The sequence below is a fragment of the Cupressus sempervirens genome, chromosome 8 (genome assembly GCF_028749045.1).
Source record: "Cupressus sempervirens isolate cs-2001-9-10 chromosome 8, ASM2874904v1, whole genome shotgun sequence".
NCBI lineage: Eukaryota > Viridiplantae > Streptophyta > Pinopsida > Cupressales > Cupressaceae > Cupressus > Cupressus sempervirens.
Window position 1 is genome coordinate 580,772,469 of NC_143125.1, and position 20,772 is coordinate 580,793,240.

The 20,772-nt window shown below is 33.9% G+C and overlaps 1 protein-coding gene across 1 annotated transcript in view; it reads left to right on the forward strand.

The window, feature by feature from the left end:
* Nucleotides 1–14,966, forward strand: part of LOC149543755 (uncharacterized) — a 124,085-nt gene extending 109,119 nt beyond the window's left edge. Inside the window, exon 6 of the mRNA XM_089798448.1 lies at nt 14,468–14,966. Coding sequence (XP_089654574.1) covers nt 14,468–14,707 — 240 coding nt within the window. The 3' untranslated portion in view covers nt 14,708–14,966. The remainder of the gene's footprint in view (nt 1–14,467) is intronic.
* Nucleotides 14,967–20,772: the final 5,806 nt, after the last annotated feature.

The following is a 20,772-nucleotide window of genomic DNA, read 5'->3' on the forward strand; positions in this document are numbered from 1 at the left end:
AACATATATTTTTTTGGCCTTCACCCTAAAACTTCAAGTCAACTTGGGTTTGATCGGGCTGCCATGTGGTTTCTTCCAAGGCCTAGAATGGTAGTTGGTTTTCCATCTTGAGCATATCCTTCACAATATCTGTCATCAGAGGATGATATCGTTTCCAGCTAAGAGGACGCTCTATGGAAGCCATCTCCCTTTCTTCTCTGAAGATTTCCAAGACTTGAAGAACAAAACAAGCGTCCCTCGCCATCATCCACGCACACTCTTCAGTGGTCATGAAATTAAACTCTCCAACATAGCTACCTCTTATCTCTTTCTCTTTCTTCTTAAACCTTTGGATCACTAAGCACAAGCCACTTTTATCAACTTTACCATAGCACTCCTTCTCCTTTTCCTTTTCTTCCTCTACGATTTCATCCACTTTCTTCTCAGGCTGATCAACAACACCTTTGATTTTAAAGTGCACATATCTTGCCACTTCTGACTTGAGGGATTCCGTCTGGACAGACAATCCCTGCTTAACTTTGAAATGCTAAAGACCCAAGCACAAGACTTGAGAATGATATAACATCTCAAGAAAACTATGAAACAGCGCCCAAAAGCTCATGTAAAACCCCAGATTTAACATGATAGCAAATATGCACAACAGAGAGAGAGAAAACAAAGAATATATCATCTAGCCATCCAACAAGCCATAGCCAGCCATGAAATCATCAACAACAAAACCCAACAGCAGTCACGGCATGGAGATGAAGAAGCCACGGCATGTAAATGAAGCCGCAACGTCCAGCTACAGCAGACATCATAGCAGGAGACCAGTAGCAGTTACGTTTTGCTACAAAACAAAAAGCCGAGAGTGCAGAAAACCTCTAAAAATGCTCTAGAATGGTGCAGCTAGGGTTTCTACAAGCCCTATTCCTTTTCTCTTCCCATATCATCAACCAAATGAAGAAAGATTAAAATGCTAAAGTTCTTGTCATCCTTTCCTTTATCAAAGTTAACACAATACACTTTTGGGTCCCCATATTTGCTTGGTTTAGGAGAATGGTATAAATTATTAAATAGAATAATAGTATAGGACTTAGCTTTTAAAGTCTTTATTATTATTTTTGGTTGATAAAATATGAATCAACTATTTAATAATGATAATGTTTAAAAATACAAGTAATAGAAAAGGGTTGATTAGGCTATTTTTAGACTAAGTGTTGAAAAGAGGGAGTTGCATTCTTAAATGCCTAAATTCGAGGGTAAGCTAACCATCAATCTGAATCCTATCTTGAATATCCTTAAGTTCCTCCAAAATATTCTTTTTAATTCTCAAAGATGTTGCCAAAGGTGTCTTTATTCCATTTTTAAATATTTTTCATGACATTTTTCATTTTAGCTGCAACGTTAAACATTGTTGTATCTTCCACATTAATACCCCACCACTCCTTTATGAGAATCTCCAAGTCCAGATGAAGAGTCCACATTTTTTCAAATCTAAAGTGGAAATTTTTCTTATAGTTAAGCTTATCATCCACAAGAAAAGTCGAGTAATGGTCTGAACGCACACAGACTTGAGCACTAAGAGAAGATTTGTAATTTAGGAGTCAATCATTGCTAATAAGTACTCGATCCAACCTAACCTAAATGAGATCCTTTTTGGTTCTTTTGTTAATCCAGGTGTACTCAATCCCATGCAAATCAAGATCATGAAGAAGATGATTATCAATAAAGTCCATTAAATCTACTCTTTTATCCAAATTAGTCTGATTGCCTCCCCATTTTTTAACTTCTTTTAGAGGAGTATTCAAATCCCCCATAACTATCCAATTCTCATCAACAAAAAGCTTTCTCCGATTAGAAATTTCTTCCATAAAGCCTTTCTTCCCCACTTGGAATTGGTGGCATAGACATTAATTAGAACCCAAGTAAATCCATCCTCTGAGTTAGAGAATCTAGCATTCATCATGTTTCTATTATGAGATATAAGCTCTCATTGAATCCACTTATTTATCCAAAAAACTGCCACAGCTCCTGAAGCTCCCTCAAAATCATTACCTATTATCTTCCCACCCCTAAAAATTGGAAGACCTTCCACCCTATCATTCAACATCTTTGTTTCCTGAATAACAAAAATATTCGGCTTGCTATCCCTAATCATATTTTTCAAGATGTCATGTTTGTGAGGATTATTTAACCCTTGTATGTTCCATGAAATTATCTTCGTAATTCGATTGCAAAAGGGTTAAGTGTTTTTTTGTGGTTTTGGGTTTTTGGGATATAAATCCTTTTGGAGTTAATTTCTGGCAGATTTGCCTTAAGTGAATTTTCATTACGGATAATAACCTATTTTTGTTTGGATCGATTCGGAGTTTAGCTACTATAGTTGGCTATTTTTCCTAATCGGGTATTCACTCAAAAAGTGAATAAGTGTTGAAAGATGAATTTAAATCCTCACTTTTCCTTTTTGGATTTTAGAATTTGGAGAGCTTTTTCCAAAATCCTCTTCTGAAGGATTATACTTTTCTTCATTCTTGGAACTGTAAGTGTGAAATCTTTGCGAGGTTGGTCTCATTGGATTTAGCTTGGGGAGTTTATGCTTTGCTGTCATTTTCAGCTGTTTTGGTGGGTTAATTATTTATTGTGCAGGTTTCAATTTCTGCCCCTTTTGTTAGCAGGTAGGGCCTTCTCGTTTTATTGTTTTTACTCCATTTCAGCTTCCGTTTCTTTTAGCAATGTCTTAGAAGGTTGAGAACTAGTGTTCCCTTGAGATTACGAAAACCAAGAAACTTATTATTGCTCGTGCCAACATCCAATCTTTCTTTATTAAACATGATAACAGTTAGATTGACCCGTACTTCCGTGGATTTTCTCCAGCTCGATTAGTGACTTAGCCTCCATCAGAAAATCTCTTCCAGAATGCCAGATCATCTTTTTGTCTGCTCCCACCCCTTTGTTAGCGAACCAGTCAACAACTAGGTTTGCCTCTCTAAATGCATGAGTGACGTGGACCTTCTCAAATTTTGTGAGGGCGGCACATGTCTCATCAATTATATTTGCAATCGACCACGAGGGGGGGAGATTCCATTAATATTCTTAATTATGTTTTTGGAGTCCCCTTCAAGCCAAAGTTTGGAAACGCCAGCTTCAAAAGCCAGCTTTACCACACTACACGCGGCTCTGGCTTCGGCCAAATGGTTGGTCTGGGTTCCAAGCGGGAGAGCAAAGGCCGTAATCTAGCTCTAAAGAAAATAAAATCTGAGCATTCTTATTTGTGATGTTTTAGGCAGTAGGGGTTTATTTCTGAATTAGAGCATTTAGTTATTTCTCCTATGATGATAATCAATCAAAGTATTGTTATATTCAGTTTTGGACATCATCTTGCATCTCGTGTTGAATAATGAATGGGTTGTAGATTAGAGTATTTGCAAACATTCCTATTACAGGAATTGGGATTATTTAGATTTCTTTTTCATTTCATTTTGCACTGCATTTGCATACGTATTATTCACATTGCATTACCAATGTTGAGGAGTCGTAGGAAATGTGAATTCCTGGGGTTGGCTAGGTTTGGAACTGAATTCACTGCCTGAGTTAGTTCTGTCTAGAGCTGGCTTGGTTTCTCCTCTTTCATTCTCAGGTGAAGAACGTACCCAGTTAGTTTAGGAATAAAACAAGATTCATTGAATATCATTGATAAGGGAGCTATACCTTTTAATTCAGAGGAAATCTATCAACCTGATGATAGATTATCCAACTATTGGTATCAAATTGTTTCTCACAGATTCGGACATTTAAAAGTTAAATTGAAAAGAACAATTTGTTTACCAACAAGCTTGATCTCGGATCACAAAAATAGCTTCTCAAAACTTAGCATATATCACTTCACAAAAGTTCGCATATCATAATACTCGCACAACTTACACTTACACAACACATCACATTTGAATTCGTAAGATGTCGTTTGCATAAATACCATGCCTTTTCACAAATTGTTTTTGGGTTAGCTACACTCGTACATTTGACCCCATTTTTAGACCAAAATTTTTGACCATCTATTAAAATGTTTTAGATTGGTCGAAATATGCAAGGAAAATCTGTCTTTTTAAAAAAAAAAAAAATTTCATGCCCATGTTGGTTGAAATTTGGACCAACACGAGCTTCATATTGTTTTGAAAATGAAAAAAGGTCGTGCCCTATTTCATTGTTATGCACACTCATTGTTTGGTCTATTGAATGCTTAATCTCCTCCCTGATGCTCAAACCTTCGAATGTGGTGAGCATTGCAGATCTGACTCATTTGTACCACTTTCTGGCATTGAACGAACTCTATAGAACCTGCGGCATGCATTGAGGTCTTCTTCCAGGAGGTCTTTTTCCAATCCGAGACCTCAAATCAACATCCAAAGAGTAGTGTAGAATCACTTCGCCCATGGCCGGCTGAATGAGAGGCTTTATGCTTTGTTCGCTTTTATTCCCAAAATCACCAAGGCAGTATTCCAAATTAGGGTTTTCTTTTCTTTTTTGGTTTCTTTTTCTTTTGTTTCTTGAAGATTCTATGTGAAGTTCTCTATTTGTTTGTTTTGAAAGGGGGTTATGTTTTTGCTTGTGTAGATGGACAAGGCATCGATTGTTGGAGACACCATTAGCTATGTACAAGACTTGCAGAAGCTAGTGAAGGACATTAAAGCAAAGACCTACAACAGACATTGAACTCTTTTTAGGTATCTTTCATTCTCATCCCCTTAATGGGTATGTGAACAAAATCAAACTTCTTCAACTCGTCTCAATGTCTAAAGGCCTTCACACCACCAAATTCTCTCAAGGTTCAATCTCAACATCTTCCTTTTACAAGAGCACAAATAAGATGCTATCTCAACATCCCCCACTTATTGTCAAGGAACAATGGGCATCTGTATTTTTAAATTCCTTTTAGGGCATACCTCAACCTTGTCTTTTTCGCAAGTACAAGAATAATCAAACTTCTTCGGCTTAGTGTGTGGAACTTATGGTCTCCAAGCCACTAAAGATCATACCCCGTCCCTCTAATGGTTGCATGAATAACAAAACTTCTTTGAATTAGGTCCAATAAATGAAGGGTGTCCATACCACTAATTTTCTTAGAGGTATAATCTTGGCCAGTGCACAAATAATCAATTCTTTTTAGATGATCCCAACATCATCTCTCTAATAAGTTCTTGAATAATTATACTAATACACAATTCTAGCCCCATTTCTTTAGCAATTAATGGATAATCAAATACATGTATATACATACATATAGATTTTTTTGCATATACATACGTGTGTGTGTGTGTGTGAAAGTATGTATGTATGTATGTATATATATAATTCAATTAATTTATTTATTGTTTTTCATTTTATTTTAATTTATTGTTATTTATTATTATTATCATCTTTATTTTCAGTTTTTTGTTATTATTATCATTTTTATTATTTATCATGTTTAATTTATTTAGGTTCTCCTTCGATTTTTATTTTTTGTCCTCTAGCATCTCCCTTCCTCCCCCCCACCTTTTCCATTTCTGATTCTTTAATTAGAAACCTTTTCTTCTCTCTTCGCCCCAATTTTTATCCTCGAATCCTTTCAAATCAGTTGCTCGTTATCTTGCCTTATTTGATTACTGCATACCTCTTTATCTCTTATGTTCTTGTTCTTTAGTTTTTCTTAGTTTTCTTTACACACACACACACACATATTTATACATATACATATACATATACTATTTATCTTATTTAGTTATAGCTAGTTATTTTTGTATTCCCTTCTATGCAGTTCTTTTTGGTGTTATGGGTTCTTTTTGTGATTTCATTTCTTTTCTCTTACTTTCTTTTTTTGGGCTCTTTGTTCTCTTTCTTTTTAATCTTTTGTCTCCTTGGCTTGCATGTTGTCCTCCTTGGCCCCCTCTCCTTTTCTTTTTTTTCTGTTTGGGTCTGCATCCTATTATGTTTCTTCTTAGCTCTCTCATCTTGATGATGGATCATTGAGTATGAGAATGCAGAGCACCAAATCTAACAAACCACATAAGTAAGTATGATGAGTATTTCATTCAAGAAGGTATGTTGTTCAAAGATATTATATATATATATATATTATTATAGTTTATAATATATTATACTTTTTTATTATTATATATATATTATTACATTACTATATATTATAATATTAAATATTATATTTTATTATTATAATATAATAATATTATATTATAGTATAATTATTATAATAATAATAATATAATATATATATTGGACAGTTAGATAGAGACAAAGATAAGTGAGCTAGAGGCTTTATCTAGCCAGATGCAACATCCATCTATTAAAGTAGATGATATTGAGAGTCAAGTTGCCAGTGTTCATAGCGACATCAGGAAATTGGAACTTTGGAAAGAGTAGATTTTGAAGAGAACATTTGATTTTAGAGAATTTATTGCTTTGAAGTTATCCTTTTTTGAGAAGCAACTAGAGGAATGTGTCAAGGCCAAGGACACATAAAAACTTTTTGTATTCAAATATCAATGCAGTTGAGATTGCATCATATGCTCTATGTACAATTCTCACATCAGATGAGTCTACCAAGGAGACATGGAATAAAGGTATGAAGAGCCTAAAGACTACGTTTGATGATTGTATGAAGATCATTTTAGCAAAAGGAAAGATGATAGTTTTTGGACAATTTTTGGAAATAATCTTGATATTTTGACCCTTGTCATTGATGTCAAAGGGGGAGAGATGTGAAAATTGTATACATGACAAAATGAGAGATACAATTGGGAGAAATACATTTGAAAATTGTAAAAGTATAAAGTATATTATAAGGGAGAGCACATATGTAAAGTTGAAAAAGTTATAATAGATGTGATGTTTATTTTGATAGTTAAGTTTTTGTCACTTAGCTAATTTTCCCTATTTTGTTGCTATCAACGCCAAAGGGGGAGATTTTTGACAATTGGCTAATTGTGATATGTAATTGTTGTCATTTATGCCAACCCATGATGTGCATATTGATAGGAAACCTCAAAAATAAAGATACTTAGTGTTCAATGTTAATCAAAAAATTGTCTAAGCATAGAATTTGGTTTACAACATCGTATTGTTTTGTTTATAACATGTTGCAGACGTCATATTATGACCAGTGAAGTTACATGGAGATAGTATAAATGTTGGTTATGATGTGTATAACCTTGGGAGTTTGTACGAACTGTACAAAACAGAGATTCTCATGTTTTGATGAAGTAGGACAATGGAATTGAAGGAAAAAATTGTTTTGTTTACAATACCTTTCTTAAGATTTGAGATACAAGTTTTAGCTCTATGCTTTAGAGTAGAGAGGTGAAAAAATTTAGTATTCTTATCTCCTTCATTCAGCCAAGCCAATCTAGATCTTTGCCTCTAAAACATTTCCTCTTTAGTAATAATGTCATGATACTCCACCAATTTTTCATTTTCTTCTTTAACAAGATCAAGAGAGTAACTTTCCTTTTGTATCCTTTCTTAAATTTTTTGTAGATCTTCCTTGATAATAGTTTTGTTCTCAAAAATATTACCAAAATATCTTTTGTCTAAAGCATAGAGCTAAAACTTGTATCTCAAATCTTAAGAAAGGTAACATTAAGATTTCTAAGGAAAAGGAAATCTCAGAAGAAATGGTCTCTTTTTTTCCTCATGGATGACTAATGATTCTAATATTGATCCTAATCATCATGCTAAACTTTTAAATGTTATTCCTTCTCTAATTCTTGTAGAAAAAAATAAAATGTTGGGTGTTATTCCTAAGGAAGAGGATTTTCAAACTTCGATATCTCCCTCATACAGACTCCCTTTTTCGAGATTTTGTTTTTGTTTTTACATAGAATTTTGTGATCTACACATTGGTGTAGGTGGTTTGAGATCTTTGTTCCTAAATTTTTCTTCAACTTGCAAATCCCAAATTTTGCCACTTCAAATGCTTAGTACGGGCTCATCTAGACACATATTCAGGTTCCATATTTTTTGAAAGTTCACTGTCGGTATGCATCCTAAAGTCAACTTCATATTCATTGCTTCCAATATAAGGACATGAACCACTACCACTATCATGCCCACCACCACTGTTGCTGCCACTTGGGTTTGAAAAATTGGCCATCCCTCTTCTTTGACATTTTTTCCTCCTCCAAATGCTGAGAGCCCTATCATATGGGAAACAATTGACCTCATACCCAAAATTATAGAGCCTCAAATAATTATCCAAATTTTTGTCTAATTTTTTTTCTAACCTTTAACTTAATCCTCCTCTAAACCCAATATCACTATCAAACATAAATCTAAAAGCTTGAAATATTCTAGCAATTTCAAATTCTTTCATCATTATTGTTTTCAACATGTCTACAGACAAATCTCTAGTGAAAATCAAATCATCAACATATAAGCATACAATCAAAATCTGAGCTTCTTTGTTGAGCTTTGTGTATAAGGTAGTTTCATTAAGACTCCTACAAAAACCATTGTTTATCATATATGAATCAACTCTATTGTACCAAACCCTAGGGGCTTGTTGGTGTTGGTGCAGGAACACCTAAGAGCCAAGGAACACCATCAGGGTCACATGGAGGATCCATGAAGGTTATATGATCAAATTATCCCTATAAGGCCATTTATTAATGTAATTGGGCTATTAAAGAGATTTGGAACTCATCTTGAGTCATTTTGATTAAGTTGTCAAGATTCAAGGACTCCTACTAGCTCAAAAAAGAGGAATTCAAGCATTAAGTGTATATGGAGATAGTGAATTGGTGGTCAATCAGATGAGAAATTAGAATGTCACTAAGAATGGTTTGCTTAAGTCTTATAAACATAGAGTATGGGATTTTTTTGAAAATTTCAATGCATTTAATATTCAGAGCATCCGTAGAAAAGAAAATAGACATGCTAACAGACTTGCAGTGGTAGGTGCACTTATGATGTTCTAGGGAGTGTGGAAGGGAATTGGAACCAATCTGAGCTAACTCTGCTAATTGTTTTTGTTTTAATTCCTTTCTTGTTCATATTTTTCTAAAGCAACATAACAAAAATGTTGAGCTTCAAGAGTTGCAACTTTACAAGGCTCATCATCATGACCACATATGCTAGCAATATGGTATTTCAATCTATTTATCCCCCCACTATTAACGACCTTACGAAATAGGCATTTTGTTTGAGTTCTACCTCTACCCGAAAAGTCTATGGTGTACTTCCAACACTCATCTTTTTTATTGCCTTTAGAGAGCTTGGGATTTTACCTCCAGGAGCCATTATGAGTAAGGAAAAATGTTGCTGCAGTAAGACATTTTAGACCAAATATTACCGTTTAAGCATTATGAAGATCTAAAGTAAAACAAAACTGATAAACAAACAAAAAAAATTCATCCAAAAATCCATAAGCATAGAGAAAAAAATCATCAAAATCATCAAAATCAACTCTTACCTCTTTGAAATGTGTTGAGAAGTTTTGAGAACTCTTATAAACTCCTTGATGATTTAAATGCAAGCGTATAGTTGCTCCAATGTCACAAATGCAAGAATTTCTCCTCTTCCTTTCAATTGGTTGCAAAACAATGACGCTCTATTTCTCTTCTTCCTCTCTCTCTTTCTTTTTCTCATAGTAGCGTGTTATGAAAGCCCTTTTAGGGTCTTAAGCATAAAAAAAACCAAATAATATATTAAAAACTAAGCAATTTTTTATTTTTTAACTTGCTCGCACTATGATTGCCACGGCTCGTGACCCACCAGTCACGCCTTGACTCGCGAGTCACAGTCCTTGATCCACCGAGCTCAGGTCACAAGTCATTTTGACTCGGCAAGCCTTCCTTGACTCGCCAACTCAGGAGACTCACTCGACTCACGGCGAGTCTCGTTACTCTGATCCATACACCATCTACTACCCTTGGTTTGGTGCAACACGTAGTGCATTTGTTCGTGCTGCAGCATTACCATTCTGTATGGTTATCTCTACCCGTGCTACAACATTACCATACTGTACGACCATCTTTGTCCATACTGCAACATCACCATACCTTATGTCTTTTTGGGCTATTGTATGGCCAATCAACACCATCGTCCATACTCCATTCCAAGCTACTATACGATCCATCCCAAATAGTCTGTACATCACTGTTCACTGCATTTAGCTATATTGTACGACCATCAAGTAACTAGCCATTAGGCACACGAGACCAACGGGTAATTGGCTATCAAGCACACGGGACCAATGGGTAGTTGGCCATCAGGCACACGGGACCAATGGGTAGCTAGCTATTAGGCACACGGGACCAACGGGTAGCTGGCTATCAGGGACACGAGACCAACGGGTAATTGGCCATCAAGCACACGAGACCAACGGGTAATTGGCCATCAGGCACATGGGACCAACAAGTAACTAGCTATTAGGCACATGGGACCAACAGGTAACTGGCTATCAAGCACACAGGACAAACGGAACATTACAGTGGTATCAAAGCTGTGGTGATTCTACCAGCCTATTGGGAGAATGGAGAGCTTTGACTTGGATGACACTATGGCTCAATTTCTAGCCGATTGGAGAGCACGTTTGTTAGTCAAATACTCCAAGAATACTTTTGCGTGCCAACTATTGGATGGACAAGTGCAGGATGATAGATACAAGGTGGTTGGCAATATCATTTACCACAGATAAAATCTATTTGGTACCCAAATCAAAGATGAAGGAATGGATTATGGAGGAAGATACTGACACAAATATTGTCAAACCAACACCCAATGATGATCTCAATGAAAATTTGGGTTCTGTTAGTGGCCCTCCAAATGAGAAGGTTCCATCAATGGTTGTTCAACTTCCTGGAGATGCTATGGACGATTCCTTTCTGGAGCAACCACAGTTGGTTGAATATGGAGTTTACCCTTCAGTGTTGCCTAAGTTGTGCATGACTGCAAATTTTTCGTGTGAAGTGCTTCCTCATAAAAGTAATAGAATCTACATGTGTTGTGAAGTTCCTGAGGAGATCGATGACTACATGAAGATTAGGGATTTGGACATCAATGTGTTTAATGATTGGCGCCCTTGGGATTTTGGTGGTTTTGGAGATAACAATGTTTATATCAGAGTGGCGCAATGGAGCCTGAATGGTGGTCTACTCATCTCAATTGAATTTGTGATCTTGAAGAAGCATGGAGTTTTCAACAAATATAGCAATCTGCATCTACGCATGGTTTGGGATCCTAGAGCTTGTGTATTGCTAGAGGACAGGCAATCTTTGGCTAGCGAGGATTTGTAATGTCCCCAATTTTTAATGTAATAATTAAATTAAATTAAATAATTAACTGGTCCTAGAGTTTGAATAAACTAATAAAAGGACCTTTAATTAGTTACTTTAATTAATTAATATGGGACCCAAGCTAATATTTGTATTTGTGGTTCCATTTGATTTAATATATCTCGGACCTATTTTTTATTTTAGTTTCCATTAGTAAGTTTTTCTGTCGGCTATCTTTGTATACCCTTGTAAAGGTTTTCTCCGATGAGTATTTAAGCACGGCTTGTAGGTAGTCGTAGGTATGCCATTTGGATTATTTCTTTTGTATTGTGAATTCCCATTGGGATTCTCTATTGTTCGCCATTTCGGAAGTGAAAGATCTTCCCTACTTGGCTTGTTTGGTTTCGGTGGGATTCAACCCTCACCTTATTTTGTTGCATATAGTACTTTGCTTGGATCTGGCAAATCGGAGCACCATGTTATTGCAAATATTAATTGAAAGATATTCGTGTTCAATCTCCATTCTTGTTTGGCTTTCATCTGATGTATTCGGGATTATAAGTTTGTCTTTGGTTTCAAGACCAAATCCACCTTCTATTCGTACACCATCTGCTACCCTTGATTTGGCGCAACATGCAGTGCATCTGTCTGTGCTACAACATTACCATTCCGTACGACCATCTCTGCCTATGCTACAATTTGACCATATCGTACGACCATCTCTGTCTATACTGGAACATCACTATACCGTACAGCTCTCTAGGCTACCATACGACCAATCAACACCGCCATTTGTACTCCATTCCAAGCTACTATACGGCCCACCCCAAACAGTCCATACATCACTGTTCACTCCATTCAGCTATACTGTATAACCATTAGGTAATTGGCTATCAGGGACAGGGGACCAACGGGTAACTGGCCATCAGGCACACAGGACTAATGGGTAAATCGCTATCAGGCACACAGGACCAACGGGTAGCTGGTCATCAGGCACACGGGACCAACAGGTAGCTAGCTATCAGGCACATGGGACCAATGGGTAGCTGGCTATCAGGCACACGAGACCAATGGGTAACTGGCTATCAGGCATAGGGGACCAACAGGTAACTGCAATTAGGCACACGGGACCAACGAAACATTACAAGCTCATGGTTGTCCAACGTACACTCTTACTTGCCCAGCCGTTTACCCTTAGCTATGGTGGTTCAGATCTAGTACCTATTTGCCTAGTGATAGGTAGTGCCCTCGTGCCTAGTTCCTTGATAGCAATGCTACCCCCCTTCGATGTGCTTCTGTAAGGGGAGAATTTTTTTATGATAATATCATATTCCTCAAATCATAATTTCTATAACAAGTTATTGTTCACGAAACTTCATAATGGCTAACTACCATTTTACTTCCTAAGAATGAGTAACCAACTTTCCAAGACTTCAAGATGATAATATAATAACATCATTAAATTTATTAAATGTCATCTTCATATGAAATCATAACAATTAATCATCTTAACATTTCACATGATCATAACTAATTTTACCTATCAACTGACTTCACATGAAACCTCAACTAATATTTGAACATTTTTAAATTGAACCAAAAGTTGGGATTTAACAAATGATATCAAATGTGATATCAAAACAGTGGATATCTTCTGATCAAAGATATCCTTCAATTTTGTCATTCTGTATATTACCAATGGCATAATATCTCTGTGTTTATCCTCCGATCTAGCTAAGAGGGAGTGTTAATGTTTGGTAGCTTCAATTGGATAAATCCATGAGACTAAACTGAAGATATATGTGTGTGTATGTATAGTTAAATAATTAATTGTTAGATTAATTTAAAAAAAAGAATAGACATGTCCCTTCCTCTCCATTTGTTTTCCACAATATAAGAGAGAGATCACTACTCTTGGAAAACATATCCCGATAAACCAACAAGTATTGACAAAGTTAAGATTTTCACGTGTACATAGTTTAATTTTGAGGGTTTCAACATGTACTAGACTCTATCTTTGCATGAAATAAGTTTTGAATCATTAAAATCTCTAAATTTCAAGTGTTTTTTTCATTTTACCGAGTCTGAGTTTGGGATCTATGAATACAGCACTAATAGAAAGCACATAAACATTTTTTACACAATTTTCTAAGCTATTAGTATATATTTTCATTACTTAAAAAATATATAAACATTTAAATCCCTACATAAGTAATTATAAGTTATTTTAACACTTTACAATATGAAAAAATAATAGGGTTGCACTCGAAGAGAACCAAAAAGGCGGGTTACTGAAATAGAAAAACATTTCATTTGTTGCTCATTTGGTGTAGGTTTTGTTTATACCAAAAAATTCAAAAAGGATTGCATTAATGAAGTTTTTCTAAATCAAATTGGGAAGATTTATGACAAATTTTAGAACAGTCAAATCACATAGTATTTGGCATGGTTGGAAAATCCAATTTTTTTTGGGTGCAGATGGGTACAATATTTGATGTGTATCCGAGTCGTAATGGATACTTATCCAATTTGATATGTATTTAATTTAGGATATGCATGCCCAAAGAGGAACAAAGGAGTTTCTCACTATCTGTTATATATTCACAAAAACAATTCAAATGAAATATAAATGATAAAATACTCCTAAAATTTCACAAGAAATGAATTTATAAAAATCATAGCTAAGACAAATATTGGAAAGATGTTCAAATACACTGAATTTATTTGGTAAAATACTCTGAACAAAAGTTTTTCTACTTATCTTTTGGCATGATTAATTTTATAATTTTGGCTAAATTTATCTATATCATATTTAGATTATTACTTCTTTCTGTAAATGCAAATATTTATTGAATTAAAATCTTTCATGTTAATTATTACCTTGTTATTTCCTCATCGATAAACTCGTAGGCTTTTATTGCATGTTGTAGTTCATGTTTCTAATTTTTTAAAAATTTAACCTTCCTGGCAGTCTTGTGGGTTCTTTTATTTAGCTTTCATTTGCGTCACTGGAAACCAATTTATTTTCAGTTTTCAGTTCTTTAACCAACGCAGAGGTTCCATTACTGTTCTGTTAAACAAGAAAGAGTGGCTATATACACTAGTAAATGAATTTGTCTTGGCTTTCCTGTAGTAAGGAGTTCAATTTATAAAAGCCATTTGAAAGTTCCTTTACAAATGTAATTTTAGTCGTCTGATTGTACCTTTGCTATTATTTTCAGGGCGGGCTTGAGGATATTCTTTTAGAGTTGGATGCCAATAAAAATGCAGTTAATTCACATTTTGATCAAGCAACTGAAAGGAAGATGGACAGACATCCAGGCACAGTTGCAATAGTGGTGATTTTTATGGCATTTATAATATGTACCTTTGTGGCATCCATTAGACTGAGTAGAAGCCGTCTGGTTTCATATCATTATGTTGACCTTAGTAGAATGGGATACACACCTCCAATGTTATAGACCCTGTACTTCATTTGTAAATCTTCCTCTGGTATGTGCTGAATAGTAAGCTACACAACTTGTATGTTATGTAAAAATATGGATAACTTCTTGTTACCAGATAAAAAACGCACTCAGAGAAGTATCAAGACCATAATATGATGTTCTAGGCTCTACCATTCTCCTTGACAACCTTAAAACTCAGCAAAACATTTAATTTTTGTATTACAAAACTGTAAACCTGCTGGTCTGTAAATACTAGTTATAACTGATTTTTTTTTGTCTCATCTCATCGGAATAACCTCTGTACACAGGCTTTGCTATGAACTTTTTCCAGCAATGAATTCCACTGTTTTTCTATTCTCCCTTGTGGGATTGTGTTTCTTAGAGTTACGTGTTCTAGAAACATATAAGTTAATGCAGCAATGGATGGAAAATTGGTCAATGGCATCTCTGCTTGAAGATGTAATACTGATTACATGTTTAGGACAGTTAAATCTGATATTTAAATTCTATATGTGAATTATAACTATAGACATGTAAATCTGCTTTTAAAGGGTTTATCGTTTTGTGTCTCAGATTAACCTGGATGAATATAAGTCGACATGTTTTCTTTTTAACTTTCCAGAATCTCCATCTTCTGTTTTGACTTACCAATAGGCCACTGCATTAGTCTTCAAAATCTTGATGCCACCTATCAACAAGCCATGAAACATGGTTTTCACAATCTCATCCATAAAATAATGAAATGCCTATAATTAAATCCTTGGATTAGTTTTTCAGCTATGCGAACCTATTTAATACATTGAACTGGTGTTTGAGTACATAAAGAAGGTATAATATTACTCTCAACCTTGAGAAAAGTCTTTTTTTATTTTTGGTGCTTTCAAAAGAGGTACTAAAATTCATTGTCTCATTAAGCCGCTAAAATAAACCCTAATCATTTTATTTAAACTTGAAACTCCTTTTTCTAAATCCAACATCCGATTATAAAATTCATTGTCTCATTAAGCCGCTAAAATAAATCCTAATCATTTTATTTAAACTTGAAACTTCTTTTTCTAAATCCAACATCCCATTATAAATATGAATTTAGGAGTTAACTTTGTTTAACAGTTCTTAAAAGATCGCTCACAAAGCCCATCATCTAAATTGTCTATGGTCAATAATTAATCCTAGTTGAATTTTCTTGCTTCAGTTCTTCGATGTACCGTATGCCTAGCTTATCACAAATAGGCACGGTACGGGGAGACGGGGGCTTGGAGGTCTGTGGTATTAGTATCAGTACTGAAACAGCTGATATTCCAAAACTAGGAGAGATGTATTTGGAGATGGCAACCTTTTTCTTTAATATAATTTAATAGTTTTCAAGAAATATCATAGACTTATAATATAGTGCTTGTGCTTTGAAAAGTAGAACAATGAAAAGTTTTCCAGTGTGAACATTAAACATTAAACATTAAACTAACCCATTTAATATTGTGTCATCTTTAAAACTCAAATCACACATCTGAGTTGCATATATGAGTTCTGAGTATTGCATGTGATCATGTCGTTGAAGTTCAGCATCAATCAAAGTAATACAGAGCATCTGAATCTGGTTCATTACAGTATGCTGTAAACAATATGATATATATATATATATAAGAGTTACATGTTTATGATTCAGATCGGGCTTCTCTTGATTACTGTCACCGATTCATCTCGGGTGCATTGATATTGATATTGAAACATCTGTTATCATCAATCAAGTATTGGGCTCCATCTTGTGTATCAAATGGTATTATCAGGCATGGTCGGGCATGATTAGATATCATGGATTATAATCGGTTGACTTAGTAACCGAAGGTCATGTCCATGTAGGGTCATGACCCTACGTGTCCTTTGGCCACGTAGAGTCATGCCCCTACGAGGACATGACTCGTCATACATTATAAATATAAACTATTCGGTGGACAAGGCAAATATCAATAACAGACATACTTGCATTCCCAAAATTGGCAGACTTATATATTGCAGATTATCAAATACTTTCTCATCAGCACTTGGCATTCAAGACAAAGATTATTATAGCATTGAAGACAAATAAAAGTTGCAGTCCTGCTGAACACAAATAGAAAGAAGAAGAAGTACTAGTCTGATATAAAAGTATGATATTATTTCTATCAGAGATCTTATGTGTTAACATAGTATTAGAGCTATCTTGATAAGAAATTTAATTATTCAGAATTAATATAAAATTTCTGACTTAGCCATTTTAGAATTTCATTCTCAAAATTAAAATGGTCAACCATGTAAGGTTAGAGGACAGATTGGAGGGGTCATCAATTTTTTCTTTATGGAAAATTTGAGTCATGATAGTTCTAAGAGAAATGGAATTAGAAGATTATGTAGAATCAAACAAAGCTATCCCTGAGAATGATCCCGACAAAACGTCATGGAAAAGGCACAACAATAAGACCATGAAAATTATTATAGACTCTATTAAAGATCGTATTCTCCCTTTTATTTCTAGTCTTTTTACAACATTTGAGATGTTCTCCATTATTAAGAACACCTTTGAAATCAATAATACTAGCAGATTGTTGACATTGAAGCAAGATCTACTATATGTCAATATGAATAATGGAAAAACTGTTATGTCCTATTTCTTAAGAATCCTAGAATTAAAGATCAACTTCCGACCATTGGAAATGAAGTAGATGATAGAAAACTTAGCATTATAGCCCCAAAAGGACTACCACTGTCTTGGGAGACATTTATTCATGGACTAAATTATTGACCAAATCTTCATAAGTTTGAATTACTCAAAAAAGAATGCACTCAAGAAGAGTCAAGATTAATTATGAGAGTAATCATTTCAAATCAAGAGGGAGCATTTCAAGCTCTTCAAATTAGTACCAATAATAAAGGAAAAAGAAAGAGAATTCGTTAAGATAACAAGGAATTTACCAAATCATATAGGAAAAGAGATTGGTCCAAAGTACAATGCTTCAAACATGACAAATTCGGTCACTCATAACTTTTGTCTAGAATGGGAGAAAATTCAAGCAACCCTAGCAGAAGTTAAGTATGAAAAGCATGAAAATCTTCAAGTTAGTGCCAATAATAAAGGAAAAAGAAGGGGAATTCATCAAGACAAGGAATTTACCAAATCATACATGAAAAGAGATTGGTCCAAAGTACAATGCTTCAAATGTGACAAAATTGGTCACACTCATAACTTCTGTCCAGAACGGGAGAAAATTCAAGCAACCCTAGTAGAAGTTAAGTATGAAAAGGATGAGAATATTACATTTTAAGTTGTTGAACAAAGAGATAAAGTGGAATGAGAATCCCATAGTGAGGAATCAAAGGAAGAGATACATTTCCAAAGTTTGATACACAAAGTGAAATATGTAATGTTGTATTGAAATAAATTAGTTATCTATAAATTCAGGTTTTGAACCAGAGATATGGTTTATCTAGATTGATGAGAAAACAACACATATTCTTACTGAACCTCTTGCCAATGTTAAATTGGAATATTTCACAGGTAAACTTGATATGATCAAATTGTAATTTTTGAATATTGAACTTAAGTTTCAATTTATATGTGTGTTTATGCTTCTAAGTTGAATAGTTGCATCAGATATGTAATGAAAGATGATCTTTCAGAGACATATATATTCAAAAGGTTATCTTTGTAAGGTGACAATCTTACAAATGATAGGCCTGTTATTATGACAGTTTGTTCCAGACATGCCAGAAGTCATGAATAACAAATGCATTATGATTATTTTAGATATTGTTTCAGACAATTAGAGATCATAATAAATGCTATGATAGTGTTCATAGCATGGTGATTTAAATTATTTGACGAGTCTATTTTTTAGAGTGGTAGTGTCAAATAATGTGTTATGTGTAGATATTATGTTATCTAATTTCTTTATCACTTCTCCCTTGCTAAAGAGGGAGTGTTGAAGTTTAACATCAGTCAAAGTAATATAGAGCATTTGAATATATATACATATATACATATATGTATACATATGTATATAGATATGTATACATACATATATATATATATATATATACATACATATATATATATATGTATATACATACATATATACATATATGTATATACATACATATATACATATATGTATATATATGTATATATATACATATATATATGTATATATGTATATATATATATATATATGTATATATGTATGTATACATATCTATATACATATGTATACATATATATATATATATATATATATATATATATATATATATATATATATATATATATATATGTATGTATACATATATATATATATATATATATATATATATATATATATATATATGTTGCATGTTTATGATTTAGACCAGGCTTCTCTTATTACTGTCACCAATTCATATTGGGTACATTGATATTGATATTGAAACATCTGTTATCACCGATCAAGTATCAGGCTCCATCTTATTATTACCATTGATATATATCATGCGGTGTATCAAATGGTATTATTAGGCATGGTTAGGCATGATTAGTTATAGTGGATTATAATCGGTTTACTTAGTAACCGGTGGTCATGTCCACATGGGGTCATGACCCTACGTGTCCTTTGGCCACGTAGAGTTATGCCCCTATAGGGACATGACTCCTTATACATTATAAATACAAACTATTCAGTGGACAAGGCAATATTAATAACAGAAATACTTGTAGTTTTAGAATTGACAGACTTATATATTGTATACTTGCAATATCAGACTTATACTTGCAAGATCAAATACTTTCTCATCAACACTTGGCATTCAAGATAAAGATTATTGTAGCATTGATAAAGATAAAGATAAGATAAAGATAAATTTATTAATGTCTAACAAAAGACCACAACTTGGGTATATGGAACTGGAAGCTTATAACCAATCAAAGTTGCAGACCTGTTGCACACAAATAGGAGGAAGAAGTAAGTAGTCTAATATTATTTCTATTAGAGATCTTATGCATTAACACTTGTTAGGTTAAGAGTAACTGAGATTATCTCTACATATTGAAATTTGAAATTCAATAATATATAGTTTGATGCTAATAAATGATATGCAAACAAAAAACCTAGAACTATAAGCAAAAATAAAAAAATCTATCTAATATCATCTACTATAAGAATTGTCTCTAGTAAGGGCTTTGTAAGTTGTCGAGCTTCTAGATGTCTAAAACTATGGTCACGATAAGATGTTCTATTTTTAATTTGGTATTTTCTTCAAAATTTTGTAGAAGATTTTTGATTTTGTGGTTGGAGATTTGGAGACTTTAGGAGAAGTCTTTAGACATTTTTGAAGACTCTGAGACTCAAAAAATCTCAAAGGTGTGTTTTTGTCTTTGTTTCTATCTTCAAGATGTCTTTCGAAAGGTGGAGACACATCCTCAGATAACTCTATTTAATAATCGAGATTATATCTAAGCTCCTGACAACCTCACTTCATGGAAGAAAATTATCATACCTCGAGAGGAAAATGTGATTATTTTTTGATGCAATAATTGGCAAGCCCCCATGTTTGTATTTTATTAACTAGAAAAGGTTTGCTAAAACCACCCATTACAAACTTGAGGCTTATCCTTCCTACCCCCCAACTATCTTTTATTGATGCTACCACACCATGATAAGATGGAATCATCAGATCACACTTCAATAAATTCTATGTGACATATCCACAAGTTTGAAAAGAGGTTTGGAATTTAACTTTGTGACTTCCTTTTCTTTTGGAGACATTTCAACGATTAATTTCGATCATTGTAGACTTTTTTGGTTCTTTTATATATCTTATTTTTAGATTTGTTTGTCGTAGAAAATTTATATTGTTTGTATAAAGAAAGTATTGAAGCTTATTTATTTCAACATAGTCACAATCAATTTTTAGTTTACTTGAAACTAATTGAACTGCATGACTCATTGTTGTACTACAACTATCAAAATTAGACTTTTTGAAACATTGTTGGAATCTAACGAAAGTCTTTACTTGTGCTCCTAAATCTCTTCTCAATATTTTTATATAGTTTTCTATATGTTTGTATAAAAATATGG